Source organism: Trichomycterus rosablanca, chromosome 13 (assembly GCF_030014385.1).
Source record: "Trichomycterus rosablanca isolate fTriRos1 chromosome 13, fTriRos1.hap1, whole genome shotgun sequence".
NCBI lineage: Eukaryota > Metazoa > Chordata > Actinopteri > Siluriformes > Trichomycteridae > Trichomycterus > Trichomycterus rosablanca.
The window spans coordinates 23,333,992-23,350,531 of NC_086000.1; the positions used below are offsets into that span (position 1 = coordinate 23,333,992).

Consider the following 16,540-nt stretch of genomic DNA (forward strand, 5'->3'; position numbering starts at 1 on the left):
CTGTGTCTGATCCACTCATACCAGCACAACACACACTAACACACCACCACCATGTCAGTGTCACTGCAGTGCTGATAGTGATCCACCACCTAAATAATACCTGCTCTGTGGTGATCCTGACCATTGAAGAACAGGGTGAAAGCAGGCTAAAAAAGCATGCAGAGAAACAGATGGACTACAGTCAGTAATTGTAGAACTACAAAGTGCTTCTATATGGTAAGTGGAGCTGATAAAATGGACAGTGAGTGTAAAAACAAGGAGGTGGTTTTAATGTTATGGCTGATCGGTGTATACACCCTGTATCACTGAATATTATTTGCAACTTTCTAATCTTCTATAGAATACTTTATAAGGAAGTAATGCGTATGTCCTTCAGCCAAATGCATGGTAATGATGCCAGCTGTCCAGACAGTCTAAAACCCATTGACATTATCAATGTCCATTTATATCATACCCATGGTTTTGGAATAAGATGTCTAAACAAGCTTATGCTTAAATATCCACATACTTTTGGCCTGGCCATTTATCTTTTTCTTCAGTAGACTAATAAAATGGGGGAAAGTGCTTTGTTATTTAAAACTATAATACTATTATATAGTACTGTGAAAACGTAATGGCGCCTTCTTGACACACATATTTGTTTTACATAAACACACACATTTTGACAGTAATAGACAGTTTGAATGACATCAGCTTGCCATGTGTGAAAAAGTAATTGCCCCCCAAACTAACTTATCAACCAAATTTATTTAAAATGTTCCACAAGGATCAGTTTTGGGGCCACTGTTATTTTCTTTGTATATGTTGCCCGCTGGGACAGATTATTAATAGTTTTGATATTGCTTATCACTTATTTGCTGATGATATCCAATTATATTTTTCATTTAAACCTAATGAATTGCATAATATAAGTAGACTCATGAACTGTGTGGGTGCTATTAGGGACTGGACAGCAAATAATTTTCTACAGCTCAATGCAGAAAAGACTGAGGTCATGATTATTGCCCCTGATAAGGTGACCCTCTTGATTGAAAATGGTCTTGGATCTCTCTCCTCTGCTGTCCATTCAGATTTAAGAAATCTGGGTGTTGTTTTTAATCAGTCTTTGTTGTTTGACACACGTTAAACAGCTGACTAGATCTTGTTTTTTTCATTTAAGAAATATAAGCAAATTGGGATCTATAGTTTCTAATGCTGACCTAGAGATGATTATACATGCTTTTATTTCATCTCGTATTGACTACTGCAATGCCCTGTTTTCTGCTCTTAGTATGTCTGCTTGTGATCGGTTGCAGACAATACAGAATGCCGCTGCTAGATTACTTACAAGCTCAAATAGACGGTGTCACACAACCCCACTGTTAAGATCTCTACACTGGCTTCCTGTGCAGTATAGGATCCAGTTTAAAATTTAGACTTTTACCTATAGAGCATTGCATGATCAGGCTCCGATGTATATATCAGAGCTACTCCACCCATATGTATCGAGGCGCTCTCTTAGGTCTAGCAAGCTGAACTTGCTGTCTGTCCCACGCTCCCGCTTAAAGACTCGTGGGGATCGTGCGTTTGAGGTCAATGCTCCAAAATTATGGAACGCACTACCCAACTTTTTAAGATCTGCAGATTCTGTAGATTCTTTTAAAAAACAACTAAAGACTTATCTTTTCAAGCAGGCATTTGTATAATGTTGAATGAATTATTTATTTATTTATTTATTTTTTATTTTTTATTAATTATTATTATTGTTTAATTTATTTTATGTTGTGTTTTATTATGTAGATGAGTGTATATATTTTCTAATGCAATGTTTTTGTAAAGCACTTTGTAATTCTTATCTGTGAAAAGTGCTATATAAATAAATTTTACTTACTTACTTACTTACTTATGCTATCCCCTGTAAAAATGTGTGAATCACTTCCCCTGGCAGTGGCCAGAAATAAGGATGGACATATCGCAATAGATCCAAAACCAGAGACCTATCCATCCTTTGTTTTGTATTGGGAGTGCCTTTAATACATAGTTCATTATCTAAGGGTAACACCCTGGGCTATAACAAAGTCACATGCTTTCCTTAGTCTTTTAAAACAACTGATCCTTGTTTGGTAAGATGTAAAACTGAACAGAAAATTATTGAATTCTGTTGATGCAACCCATCTTTGCAGACTGGTCAAGGAACTCTATAAAAAACACCAGAGTAGGACCACTTTATTCTGATTCAGCTACAGGGCAGTTCTATAAAAGGTCAGCAGTATTATCAACTGACATTAAGCTCAAGTTATTGAGCAAACTCACTCAAGGTGAACATTTGCATTATGGGAAGTCAACAGGGCATAATACAACATTTTTAAAGGACAGATCTAATCCATAAGGACCCTCACTGAGGACACAAACGTAATTGTGCATTCTACAACAGTCAAAACAGCCAGGAGTAAGGGGGACAATGTGTCAACCATGTTAGGTATACAATATTCTTTACTTCTACCTGTTTAGAGACAATTCTAAACATTTTAAGACAAGTTTAACAAAACTGGCATAGTTGAATTTCTCTATACCATACATCTGGAGCAGTGAAGTTGCAATTGTTACATTGTGACAACCTATTTTGTAAGTCGCTTTGAATAAAAGCGTCTGCTAAATGCAGAAAATGTGAATGTTAACGCACCTGCTGAAAAGCCACTAACAAAAAGAAGACAAGTAATTGTAAATAGATAGATAGATAGATAGATAGATAGATAGATAGATAGATAGATAGATAGATAGATAGATACTTGAATAAACCTGAAGGAAATTAATGATAAATAAAAGATAAGTTAAAATAAATGTGGTGTCTAAAACAACAAAAAGTAAAAAAAAAAAAAAAAAAAAAGACACAAAAACATGGCGCCCAGGTGGCACAGCGGGATTTTCCGCTAGCACACCAGCGCCGAAAAATTCTGCCAAACTCCTCGGTTCGAAGCTCGACGTTGCCACCAGTCGGCTGGGCGCCATCTAGCGAGCATAATTGGCAGTGCCTGCAGCAGACACGTTTCTGGTAGGGCGGGTTGACAAGAATATGTGGGTGGGGTCTTCAAACGCTGTGTAGAGAGGCGCTTGTACAGAGTGCATAGGTCAGGGGTGTCAAACTCACGGCCCGTGGGCCAGATCCGGCCCGCCACGTCATTTTATGTGGCCCGCGAGAGGTTTAACGACTGTATGATTGTTGTGAGATTGTTGTGATGGTTCGAGTCGTTACAGAGACGCGCTTATAATTTAATCAGACTCCTGCACCTTTAAGAGACAACCGTGACATCGTAGTCATGGCAACTTTAACCTTCGCTGAGAAACCATGTGACTTTAACGGCAAAGAGAACGCGAAGTAGCGTAGTCAGTATTGTAAACAATAATAATAAATACAGATAATTATCTTTCAGTATAATACCAAAGCATCGTCTGTAAGTAGTGGCGTTTATATTCTCAGTTGTTTGTAAATGTTTAGTGAGTATATCACAGCGTTTTAGTTACAAATTTACCATAATTAAGTACTGTTGTTACGTAACTATAGCAATTAGTATTTTTACAGAAAAGGCTAACTCGTTAGCGCTATTCTACGTTTGGTTAAATCTCATATTCTACCAGATGTAACACTTGACTGCAGCTGTGTGCTTTTTACTGTATTAAGTTCTTTATTGTTTTTATTGTTTGTATTTTTACTTCATTTTGATGCACACAGTGTATCACACAGCTGGGAAGCAAATAAACCGACTGTATTCTGAAGGGAGCTGTCTGTCTGTCTGTCTGTCTGTCTGTCTGTCTGTCTGTCTGTCTGTCTGTCTGTCTAGCTGGGAAAGGGGGATAAACTATTAGTGAGGGCAGAATTTTTGTCTTAAAAATACACTGTAAAATCCTAAATAAACTGCATCTTTCAAAATGCATGCTGATTTTGTGACCTGCAAAGTGACACAGCCCGCCAGTAGATGATGTTACAAATATTTACACATGATCCTAAAATGTACAAGAAGATAAGTAAGAAAATTAAGCATAAGGAGGAAATTTAATGAAAGTGAAAACAAGTTTGTGCTTCAGGAAGAGAAACCGGTGCGTCTCTTGTGTTATGAGGCCGTGTCTGTGGTAAAGTAGGACAATATAAATGCAGAATTCGGACTCCAAGAAAAACAACATACTGCAATCACAGCAGGACACGGTACAATCGGCCCTTTGAGGGCCACCATAATGCTGATGTGGCCCTCGGTGAAAATGAGTTTGACACCCCTGGCATAGGTGATAAAGGGTTCCTAGGGGCTGCACGCGTGTCGGAAGAGGCGTGAGCAGCAATGTACCCACTTCAACTGCAATCGGGGATCCCGCAGCAGTGGAAGACAAATTGACTATGCTAAATTGGGAGACAATGAGAGAAAATGCATAAGATACTAAAAAAAAAGACACAAAAAAATCAACAGCCCACAAAGGAGAAAGTGGATACAAAAAAAGATAGCAAAGAACTGAGAACTGGTTGTTATAATATAACAGGCTGCTCTGACTATCTGCAAAAGTTCTGCAAAGAGACAAGAGACCCTCAGAACAAGCCTGGGGACAGCAACACCTCCTTTGCTACAGCCTGACTAGGTAATAAACACAAGTCAGCCCTGTATTTAAATTAATTCCTACACTTTAATCTGTTGGTTGAAGAGAACACTAAGTAAAACAAACAAAAAATCTATACTTTTCCATAGGCTAGATGGCAAAAACTGAAGTGAGGACCAGTATAATAATAAAATGGACCAATAAAATAGTCCTACACACTACTCTGATTATCCTAGAATGTGAGTGTCATTATGTTTGACTGGACATGATGCACATATGACAACATAAGTTCAATGCACAACTCCTGAATATATACACCGATCAGCCATAACATTAAAACCACCTCCCTGTTTCTACACTCACTGTCCATTTTATCAGCTCCACTTACCATATAGAAGCACTTTGTAGCTCTACTATGACTGACTGTAGTCCATCTGTTTCTCTGCATGCTTTGTTAGCCCCCTTTCATGCTGTTCTTCAATGGTCAATACCCCCACAGGACCTCCACAGAGTAGGTATTATTTAGGTGGTGGGTCATTCTCAGCACTGCAGTGACACTGTCATGGTGGTGGTGTGTAGTGTGCTGTTGTGTGGATAAGACAGAGCAGCGCTGATTGGGTTTTCAAACACATCATTGGCACTGCTGGACTGAGAATAGTCCACCAACTAAAAACATCCAGCCAACAGCGCCTCATGTTGAATTAAAGGGATTTACCATGATTTTAAATTAAACAATACAGATCTGATTTAGAGTTGATTAAAATTACAGAACATAAATAATCCACATTTTTGCACTTTAAAATTTAATGAAGTATTGGGTGAACCTGGTACCTTAAATCATTAGGGCAGATGAAAAATCCCAACTGATTATTGCAGTTTTTCAGTTTACCTTTCAGTAAAGGAAAGGCACAGCCCAGAATAGCCAGGCTGCATGCATCCTGTGGGCAACTGTATTTTAAATGATGACATGCAGTGTCCTCTGGAGAGCTTTTTTTAATAAGAAGTCACTGCTGTCATTTATTAACTGCATAGGATATTGTCTGGCTTGTTTGGGATCCATTTCCTGCCACTTACCATGACATGTGGAGAAAAAAAAATGGTATTGTGCAATGGATTATGTCAATTCAGATGTTGAATATTGGCTAATTGTTACACAGTATGCTATACTGCGATTTAGGTGACATAATTCAAGGGAATTTTGGTATATCAAATGTGTTAACACCACTTTGTGTGTGACATCCATCTTTAGAACCAATTTACACAACACCATCTGTGTCTACACTGCTGTCTACACCTTAGTGTCTGACCAACAAATGGTGAACCAGTTTTGTGCTGCATTTATTCAGTTACACAAACAGATGTGCACCAAAAAATAGAGTGCTGTGATTTGGGATGGTTTTGTTTGTGGAAATACCTATTAATAAGTTCGGTCCGGAATCCAATGGACTGCACAGAACCCTGACCTCAAACCTATTGAACACTGGGACCCCGGCCATCACATTCAACTTCAATGACTGACCTAACAAATACTAATTTACCAATAAGGCATATTCTAAAAGATTTGAAGAGTGGAGTCCATTATAGTTGTAAATGGGCACTAAGAGAAAGACTCCATACTAATACCCATGGTTTTGGAATAAGATGTCTAAACAAGCTTATCTTAAGTATCCACATACTTTTGGCCTGGCCATTTATCTTTTGCTTCAGTGGCCTAATAAAATGGGAGAAAGTGCTTTGTTATTTAAAACTATAATACTATTATATAGTACTGTGAAACAGTAATGGCGCCTTCTTGACACACATATTTGTTTTACATAAACACACACATTTTGACAGTAATAGACAGTTTGAATGACATCAGCTTGCCATGTGTGAAAAAGTAATTGCCCCCCAAACTAGCTTATCAACCAAATTTATTTAAAAATAGTGTTCAATTAGACTAGACACACCCAGACAAAAGTAGTGCCATTTAAATATAATAATCACTTCAATGTAACATTTCTAACAATAAATGTATTTCAATATATTAGCCTGGAAAGGTTTACAAAGTCATAACTAAGTCTCTGAGACTCCAAACTACAGTGAAATCAATAATCTCCAAAACATTTAACTAGGAAAAGCAATAAATCATTTAAAAGTATTTATTGAAACCAAAAACGTCAAAATCAATCATCTTCAAATAGAACAAAAAATGTTCAGCAGCCTAAATTTTAACCAGGGCATCCTAAAAACGTAACCCTTACCCCAAAGAACAAAAGCCTCCGATTAGCTTAGCATTTATAATGCTTCCTTTGCAAACACTGAAGACCTTCTACCTAATTGGTATATATATTGTTTGTACTGATTTGGGTGCTGTTACATCTTGTATAACTCTAACACAGTATTACATAATAAGAGCACCATAACCCACATTCAATGGGGTGATGATAATGCAGTTAGGTGGGAATGCTTTGCTTCAGGGCCTCTGCAACTTTGCTTAATTAACTTTTACTCTCTATCCAGACAATTTTAAAGAAAAAATGTCTGCTCATCAATCCAAAGCTAAACTGTTCTAAAGCTTTAGCAGAGTAAGGTTACCCATCAAAAAAGGTCAAAAACACAAGAGGAAGTATGCTGCTGAATTGGGCAAAATAAATTTAACCCCATGCTGTGGCAATTAAGCAAAAAAGCAGTGTCACGGTATTGTTAAAGATTAATCTTAAATGTTGTGTGATAAATGGACATTTATAAACTACATTTTGTATTTACTCAGGTTTACCTTTAATATATATTATCATGCACCTTCTGTATTTGTAAGCTCAGCCAAGAAGTCAAACTCCCAGAACTCAGGCACTGCTTTTACCAGCAGCATGGATTTTACCATTATGCCACTTCAGCTCACTCCCTGAAGCCCTAGTTAATGTTTAAAAATATTAACTTGGAGCTAAGTATAGAACTGTAATAGACTGAATTATTTGTTTCAGTAGTGAAGTGCAAGGTAAAGTCCCACAAGAATTAAAAATGAACCCAAGTGCAGGATGCTTGAACAAGGTAGAACAATGCTGTGGCTGAAAGCCACTAACAAAAAATGATAAGGTAAAATAAATGAGGTGTAATACATGACAAAAACAGAAGCCCACAACGGAAAAGGAGATAGAAAAGGGATAGCTGAGAACAAAAAGGAGTGTCACAGTGATGTGAAAGTTCTTAAAGGCATTTCATTACAATGAAGTGAAATACCTTCAGTAACTGGTGCAGGATAAATTTTGTTTGATAAATGGACAATTAAAAACTATATTTTGTATGTATTCAAGTTTACTTTCACTCATGCTAACACTATTTACTTTAAAAATATATAAATAAAACAAGAAATCAATAATCTTTTATGTCAAAAATTTTCATTACATTCTCTTTCTTACCTGCACTGTAGCTTTATATGAAGGCAAAGAGCACTGAAATAATGTCCATGCCATGACCAGAAGACACACATAGACATTATGCAGTCTTGGCTTCCTTTCTACACTCAGTAGGCAGAGTTGCGGCTAAAAATGGCTGTCATTCGGGCACAGTGACTAGAATCTATCATCAAAGACCAATTAAATTTTAAGTGCTGGTAATAACACTTGAGTAGGGAACATCCTTGGCGTAATCACAATTCTTCCAGTCTCACCACAAAGGCCTGCCTCTAGGGGTGTGATATTTTAAAATGGTAAAAGGTTAGAAGTCCCGCAGCCGACAAGCACTCGACCACTGATGAGCACAGCAGCTATGTATTCAAATTCCTAATGAGCACATTTAGGATCACTATAGGGTATGTTTATTCTGAATGTGAGTGAATTACAATCTCAGAATACAAAGAGGTAATTCTGTTGCCTGTTGGTGGGCTGAAACCAAGGTGAAGTTGCGGAATCAAACCTTAAGGTTATTATCAGTGTGAGGACATTAGGTAACTCATTCGGTGTTGGCTAAACAGAGCTCTGTTATATTTGATAGTAATCACTAATATTTTAAACATAAAGAATACAGTAGACCCTTGACTAACAAACCGTTTACCATATGAACATTTTGGGTTACGAACAAGCTGACTCCGACTGTCTCTCTCTCTCTCTCTCTCTCTCTCTCTCTCTCTCTCTCTCTCTCTCTCTCTCTATAAAGATTTGGACAGCGGACAGTGTTTTTCCGGTGTTTTCTTTATATTTTGTAAAATTCAATATCAAAATGGCCCCAAAGAAGGTGCTGAGAAAGCGCAGTGCTGAGAAAATGAACAAAATATATTACTATTATGTATGAGTATGAGAGTTATTGTTGTTTCTGGTAGATACATTTTATAAAAAAAAAGAAGGAAATGTATTATGGTGTATGGTAGAGCACACGTACTATACTGAAATGTGATGTGTGTTTTTATGTACAGTACAGTACTACTACTGTGTATTGTTGTTTATTATTGTTTATTACAGTAATGTCTATTCTATAATTTAAGATTTAAGGGAAAATATACTTGTATTTATAACTAAAAAGACCATTTAAGACATTAGATAGGTTAGGTAAGGGGGTAGTTTGGGAGGTCTGGCACGGATTAATTCTATTTACATTATTTCTTATGGGAAAAATAGGTTTAACTTACGAACATTTTGACTTAAGAACAGCCCTTCGGAACCAGTTAAATTCGTAAGTCAAGGGTCCACTGTATTATATTCTTTATTCCTTTATAGAAATTCCAAGTCAGTGGATGCATTGTGTTTTGGGTTAAAAAAATAATTCAGTTACTAATCATGGTCATTGACCAGTATAGGTAAAGAACTCCCTGCTATAAGCTTTATTTATCCTGCATGTATGTGATGCATGCAATCCTGATCTTTAAAACCTGTGTTCTCTTATTCATTTCAACAATTTGCTGCACTCAGCGAGCGAGAAAGATAGATAGAGATGCAAAGTGCACTGCAAACACGTTGCAGAGTGATTGATTAAAAATACAGCACCTGCTTAGAGTGGCCCAATGGCGGCCTTGAGAAAGAGACTGATTGAGGACATAATTCTTAACAGAGGAGATTTCATGGTTAGGAGCATGAAACTGAAGGCAAGATGGATGGCAGGTCACAAATTAGGAGTCTGCGAGAAAAGAACAGGATCTCTTTCCTGGACTCTCGAACGGCAAACCAAACACTGCTTTGTATGCGATGATTCCTCCTGAGCTCTGTCAATTAACTAGTGACTCATTCGAATCCACAGGAGGCCAGACGCTCGCTCAGCTTGGTAGGTAATATATGAGCCTGAATCGTTGTATTGACAAGTCTAGTCATTGCTTGGAGCTGATTTTGTTTGTTGATAGAAGGGAATCGTTCCACGATGCCAAGTATTGGAGTGTTCATTATTAATTGAGCTGAATGATGCTGCTTTTAAGTCAATATATGGTTACTTCTATAATGTGTATCCTGGACTAGGCATGATAAACAAAATAAATACAGGGAAATGCTCTACCATAACAAATAAAGAAAAAATGCAATATGCTTTTAGAGTACATCCACATAGATGAGAGCTTAATGCATAATGTATGTGTTTCTTCATAAGCAGGAAATGATTCTTTTAAGTGTTCAACATAATGTGGCGCCCATGAGTTCAAGTGTTCTGTAAATATTATGATTTACATTTATATTATTTTTATCTACAGCAATTCTGACCTGAAGTACCATCTGAACTAAAATCAGTTTTTTTTTTAAATTCTCAAATTTTCACATTTTTAAATTTAGGTCAAATTAGTCGTCACAGCACATAATTTTTTTATTTATTTAAGGTGGTTGTGAAAACACAGAGTGCCACTACCATTTAATATCTACAATTTTTACATCCAATGTTTAATTCTTTTTTTTAACTGAGACGTTTACCAGCACTTAATTGCTGCTATAATTTACCTGGTATCATTAAAGTCTTTAGTGCAGGTAAAAGTGCCAATCTTTTACTATATGCATAATTTATTTATTTATTTATTAGGATTTTAACATCATGTTTTACACTTTGGTTACATTCATGACAGAAATGGTAGTTACTCGTTACACAAGATTCATCAGTTCACAAGTTTAACATCAAACACAGTCATGGACAATTTTGTATCTCCAATTCACCTTACATGCATGTCTTTGGACTGTGGGAGGAAACCCACACAGACACGGGGAGAACATGCGAACTTCACACAGAAAGGACCCAGACCGTCCCACCTTGCTGATTGACTATATACATAAATGTTGTCTGTTTAATGCTAGTATAAACAGCAAAAATGACCTGAAATCTGATAACTGAAGTGATCTGGGCCACTTTCATATGTGCTAAACTCAGCTGCCGATCAGTGATAATGTTACTTTAGGCTAAATAGCCAGATTGATATTAATGTCACTTTTACGTCAAGCAAATGTGTACTTCATTATATTACTCACTTTATTTTCATTAACCATTTCATCTTGCAAAGGGGTCAAAACTACTGGACATAAAGTACAAAGGAAGATAAGGCACCAATCCACTGTAGGGCCAAATGAGCTCAGACTTTTACTTACTGACAACTAGAGAAAAGTATAAGCATCTACTTCACTTTTTGCATATATGGGGGCAGTAAGGGGAAACTGGAGTGCCTGGAAGAAAAGCAGTGCAGACATATAGAGAACAAGGAGAACTCAGCAACAGCAATGATGGATGGATGGATGGATGGATAGATAGATACTCTATTGAAATTAAAGCCCCATTAGCAAAACTTTTGGATTTTAATTTCAAAGATAAATGAACTAAAATCTTAAATAATAATACACAATTACAGAAAAGACTCTACACTGTATGCTTGTAAAATCCTAGATGTGAAGGAGAAGACAATAAGAAGACAAAATCCTATTTCAAAAACGTCTGTGTGTTCACCCATCATACCTTTCTACATTATCGAGGTTGCCCGCCACTCCGAGTCCTCCGATGGCATAAAGCTTGCCGTCATACACCAGGCTGTTATGGCGGCACCGAGGGACTGTCATTCGAGACACAAGGTTCCAATTATCCAGCAGGGACATGTAGTACCAAACGTCTGCCAGCATGACTCCTGACTCTATTCCACCTGCAGAAATTGCACAGACCAAACACAAATGACTGCTCAAGTCTCCATTTACACTTTGCTTTCAGCCCCTGTCTGCCTATTACCTACCTGCTCTAATACAACACTACTGAAGTCTGAAAATCAATGTTAAAGCACCAGCTGTATACAGGAGATTATGCACTACATCTGCCATATATGTTATTTAAATGTATCTATTAATTTTACCAGTTATCGTACATAAAATTGGAGGGCAAACTCACAAACTGACATCAATTAGAGCTAGAGAGGCTTTAATTGGTGTCACTTTGTGTCTGGGGTTTCCATGTAGTGATGTATAGCACACCACCACTGGACTCTGGAGCAGTGGAAATGTGTTCTGTGCCATGAAGAATCAAGCTTTACTATGTGGCAGTCTGACTAATGAGTCTGGATTTAGTGAATGCCAGGAAAATTTTACCTCCCGGACTGCATTGAGCCAACTGTAACTAACTGTAGGCTCAATGCAGTTTTTCCCCTTATTCCAAAATCAACAATTCTCTTACATATCATCATGTAAGATGATCTGTAAGAGCATTGTTGATTTTGGAATAAGTGGGAAAAAGAACCTAGTTTAAGTAAAGAGCCAGGCTCTAGCCAAGAAAGACTAATGGCAATTCTATTATCATGCGTGCCACTAAAATGTTCTCAAAAGCAATAATTGTATTATATTAAACATGACAGCACAGACTGTGCATCTTTCCCAGTAAAGCCTAAATTTAAAGCATTCAGGAGAAAAAAAGACAAGGAGACAGTGCCTCAACTAACTCTCACCAAGCTCTGCTAAATATAAATGCTTTCACCTGTGGGACGCCCAAGCTGCAAATGACACACAGCCGCTTTGATTACCTGACAGGTAGATATTATCCCCCGCTGAAATGACAGAGAAGAACTCGCGGTCGTAGAAAGGCAGGCTGGCCAGGGGGTACCACTTGTTGTTCTGAGGGTTGAAGCAAGTGACGGCTGTCAGTGAGCGTTGGTTCATCCCGATGACCTGACGCCCCCCTACCAGCACTATCACCTCAGCCACCCCTGCAGGAACAGGAACAGAAGAAATGACACACATATGAAAAAAAAAACACTGACATACCACACAGCTTGCTTCCAGTGACATTTTGAGTGGACATGGGTGACAAGTGCCTGGTGAAAGAAAGAGAAAAAAATGTACACTTTTAAAGGGCTGATAAGGGGCTGATTTTTCTAAAATTTTTCATTGAATTATGATTATACATGAGTCAATGTAATGGCACCCTAGAACTATACACACTAGATTCTAATTAACAATCTCATAAGAAGTACGACCACCCTTTGCCCTGAGTAGTCGGGATTGGCTTGTGGTGAGAAATTCTGCTAATTCTTGATGGATGAGGTAGTTGGGAGACCTTTTTGCAGTCTGCACTTCAGTACATCTAATAAAGCTTCAGTGATGTTTAATTTTGGTTATTGGGGAGAACATACAAGGCACTTTATTTTGGTGTTGATGTTTTAATAAAGCCACTCTTAAATAATTGCTGAGGTATGTATAGGGGCATTACTATTCTCAATGTACAAAAATGTACACTTTTGAAGGGCTGATAAGATTTTTCTAGAAAGCTTATACTCTGAATTATGATTATACACGGGTCAATGTAATGGCACTCTCGTATACACACTAGATTCTAATTAAAAATCTCATAAAAAGTACGACCACCCTTTGCCCTTAGTAGTCGGGATTGGCTTGTGGTGAGACATTCTGCTAATTCTTGATGGATGAGGTAGTTGGGAGACCTTTTTGCAGTCTGCACTTCAGTACATTTAATAAAGCTTCAGTGATGTTTAATTTTGGTTATTGGGGAGAACATACAAGGCACTTTATTTTGGTGTTGATGTTTTAATAAAGCCACTCTTAAATAATTGCTGCAGTATGTATAGGGGCATTATTATTCTCAATGTACAAAAATGTACACTTTTGAAGGGCTGATAAGATTTTTCTAGAAAGCTTATACTCTGAATTATGATTATAGACGAGTCAATGTAATGGGACCACCCTTTGCCCTTAGTAGTCGGGATTGGCTTGTGGAGAGAAATTCTGCTAATTCTTGATGGATGAGGTAGTTAGGAGACCTTTTTGCAGTCTGCATTTCAGTACATTAAATAAAGCGTCAGTGATGTTTAATTTTGGTTATTGGGGAGAACATACAAGGCACTTTATTTTGGTGTTGATGTTTTAATAAAGCCACTCTTAAATAATTGCTGCAGTATGTATAGGGGCATTATTATTCTCAATGTACAAAAATGTACACTTTTGAAGGGCTGATAAGATTTTTCTAGAAATCTTCTTTTCTGATTTGTGATTATACATGAGTCAATGTAACAGCACTCTAGTATACACACTAGATTCTAATTAAAAATCTCATAAGAAGTGGGTCCACCCTTGGCCCTTAGAAGCTAAGAATGTATTGTGGTGAAAAATTCTGCTAATTCTTGAGGGATGAGGTAGTTGAGAGACCTATAATAAAGCTTCAGTGATGTTTAATTTTGGTTATTGGGGAGGACATACAAGGCACTTTATTTTGGTGTTGATGTTTTAATAAAGCCACTCTTAAATAATTGATGCAGTATGTATAGGGGCGTTATTATTCTCAAATATGAAGAATGCCTAGAAAAATACCATATTGTATTTTGTTCAGAAAGGCAGCGAAGCGATGTAACAAAATGACCAGCTTTTCAATTAGAGATGGTCATTTCTGGCAACAGGAGGTGGAGAGACAATAGTACTGCAAAGTGGGTGGAGTTGGCAACACAATAAGTATATGCAAATTAGGAGCAAAGCAATGCGGTGACTAGTAATAGAAATTGAGCATTGATTTCCACCACCGTGAAATACTACAATCCGGCACCCAGGTGGTGCAGCGGGATATTCCGCTAGCACACCAGCGCCGAGATTCTGAACTCCTCGGTTCGAAACTCGGCATTGCCACCTGTCGGCTGGGTGCCATCTAGCAAGCATAATTGGCAGTGCCTGCAGAATTGACTACACTAAAAAATTGGGAGAAAATGGGAAAAAAATTGAGCCGTTTTTGGTTTCCTAGGTAATAATTCCTCCTACAGATGGAAGAGAAACTCACTGTCGCAGTTTTAAAACTACAGCAAGGAGACGGCAGCAGGGCAAACACAGTTTTCTTGTCATGTTGACTGCACGGACAGTTATGCACTTTTTCTTACTTTATTTTATTTATTTATTTTTTGCTTGCCATGAGTTCAAACGCCCACAGACATGGGAGCCACTTCCGGTGTAAAAACAGGGTAATGAGAAATTAGCGATTTAGGCAAAAGAAATGCTGCAAGTCTGAACATAGGGTCAGATTTGTAGGATGTTATGCTGCCTTTAAAAACATTCACTGGACCTATTGATTTCTTACTCATTCCATTTTAGATCTTTACTGTACACAAACACAAATCCCATCAGATGTAGGAAATAATGTATTCAATAAATACTTTCTTTGGTCAAGGGTTTAGGTTCTGTGCTTCTTAAAGCAAGTTATACCATCAAGTGTTGACAGAATGACAGCCCTCTCATCCAGGTTTGTGAAGCTCAATTATACAGTTTTAGTTGAAACTGGATCATAAAGTATTTTTATTTATTATTTTTTTGTACCTACACCTTTCCAGCAAGAGAAACCAAAACTGAAAACAGTCTTTCCCTGTCAGTGAGCTTTAACTCATTCTTACTCTTTGGTGTTTGGCCAGGTTTTACATATGCTGTTATAACATTCCCATGTAAATAGAAGCATTTATTTATTAGGATTTTAACATTAGGTTTAATGTTTTTGTTACATTCATGGCTTTACAGAAAGTTACAGGTTACACATGACTCATCAGTTCAAGTTCGGTGACAAACACAGTCACGGCCAATTTTATATTTCTAATTTACCTAATGCCTAGTTCACACTACACGTTTTTTGCCCTGATTTTCGCTCGCTGACTGGTCGGCGCTAGATTTGCCGGCTCGGGAACAACTCGGTGTTCGCTCGGCGATCGAGCGCTATGTGTGAACTGCTCAACAACTCGATCCGAGCGGCTTGGCGACCGAAGAGAAATATCTAGCATGTCAAATATCTGGATCTGAGTCGCCCAACTGGCAATGAGTGCTATTTCGAAAAGCCAATGAGAACGCAAGATACGGTGTGAGGGGAAACACAGGGGAGGAGTTGTAAAAAGGTGGGACAGGGGCATAATATAGTTTATATCAGAATACACCGGCACACACACAAGTTTTACAGTATTTCCGACCGTATCATTCTCTACAAAATATAACATCAACGTTGCATTGCAAAAAATATTTATTAATTTCCAACTCACTGTAGAACAATCCATGCTGGTCGTGTAGCCAAATCCACTCAGATTCATTTATTTTTTCTCCTTCATTTTACGCTGCACAGCAGCACACAAACTTTGATCGCTTGCTACTTGTTGACGTGCATTTTTAGACATGGTATCATTACACCTTTCGTCACTTCTTGCGCTTGTTTTCGTAACAAAACGTAGTTTGGAAGAAGAGAGAAGCTCACCTGTGATTCCAGTTGGTGATAGATCATGTAGTGTGAAACCCCCTATCACCAATCACTCGTATAATGTGAAAGCCACACTGACTTGAAAGACTCCCGATTACAAGAGATCCAGTTGTGTAGTGTGAACTTGGCATAACTTGCTGTTAATAGTAATTAACATAATAGAACTAACTGTGCAGCTTTGTTTGTAAATGTGTTTTAGTCACTTGAAAGGTAAAACTTCTTTGTTTGTGCGGTTTCTTTTATTTTTCCAGCATTTTCTAGCAATTCACTTGTTCAGGCATTAAGCCTCTGTGCTGCTTGGTGGATTAAACTGAATCTGGCAGCATCCCGATCCTTTATCTTTTAT

At 37.7% G+C, this 16,540-nt stretch overlaps 1 protein-coding gene across 6 annotated transcripts in view; it reads right to left on the minus strand.

Moving 5' to 3' along the window:
- Positions 1-16,540, minus strand: part of LOC134325082 (kelch-like protein 29) — a 279,536-nt gene that overhangs the window by 91,016 nt on the left and 171,980 nt on the right. For 5 of the 6 annotated variants that reach the window (XM_063007116.1, XM_063007112.1, XM_063007114.1 and 2 more), the window contains 2 exons: positions 12,491-12,781; positions 11,446-11,626 (listed from right to left, as the gene is read on the minus strand). In XM_063007116.1, coding sequence (XP_062863186.1) covers positions 11,446-11,626; positions 12,491-12,781 — 472 coding nt within the window. The remainder of the gene's footprint in view (positions 1-11,445; positions 11,627-12,490; positions 12,782-16,540) is intronic. The other variant, XM_063007115.1, reaches the window with a different exon arrangement.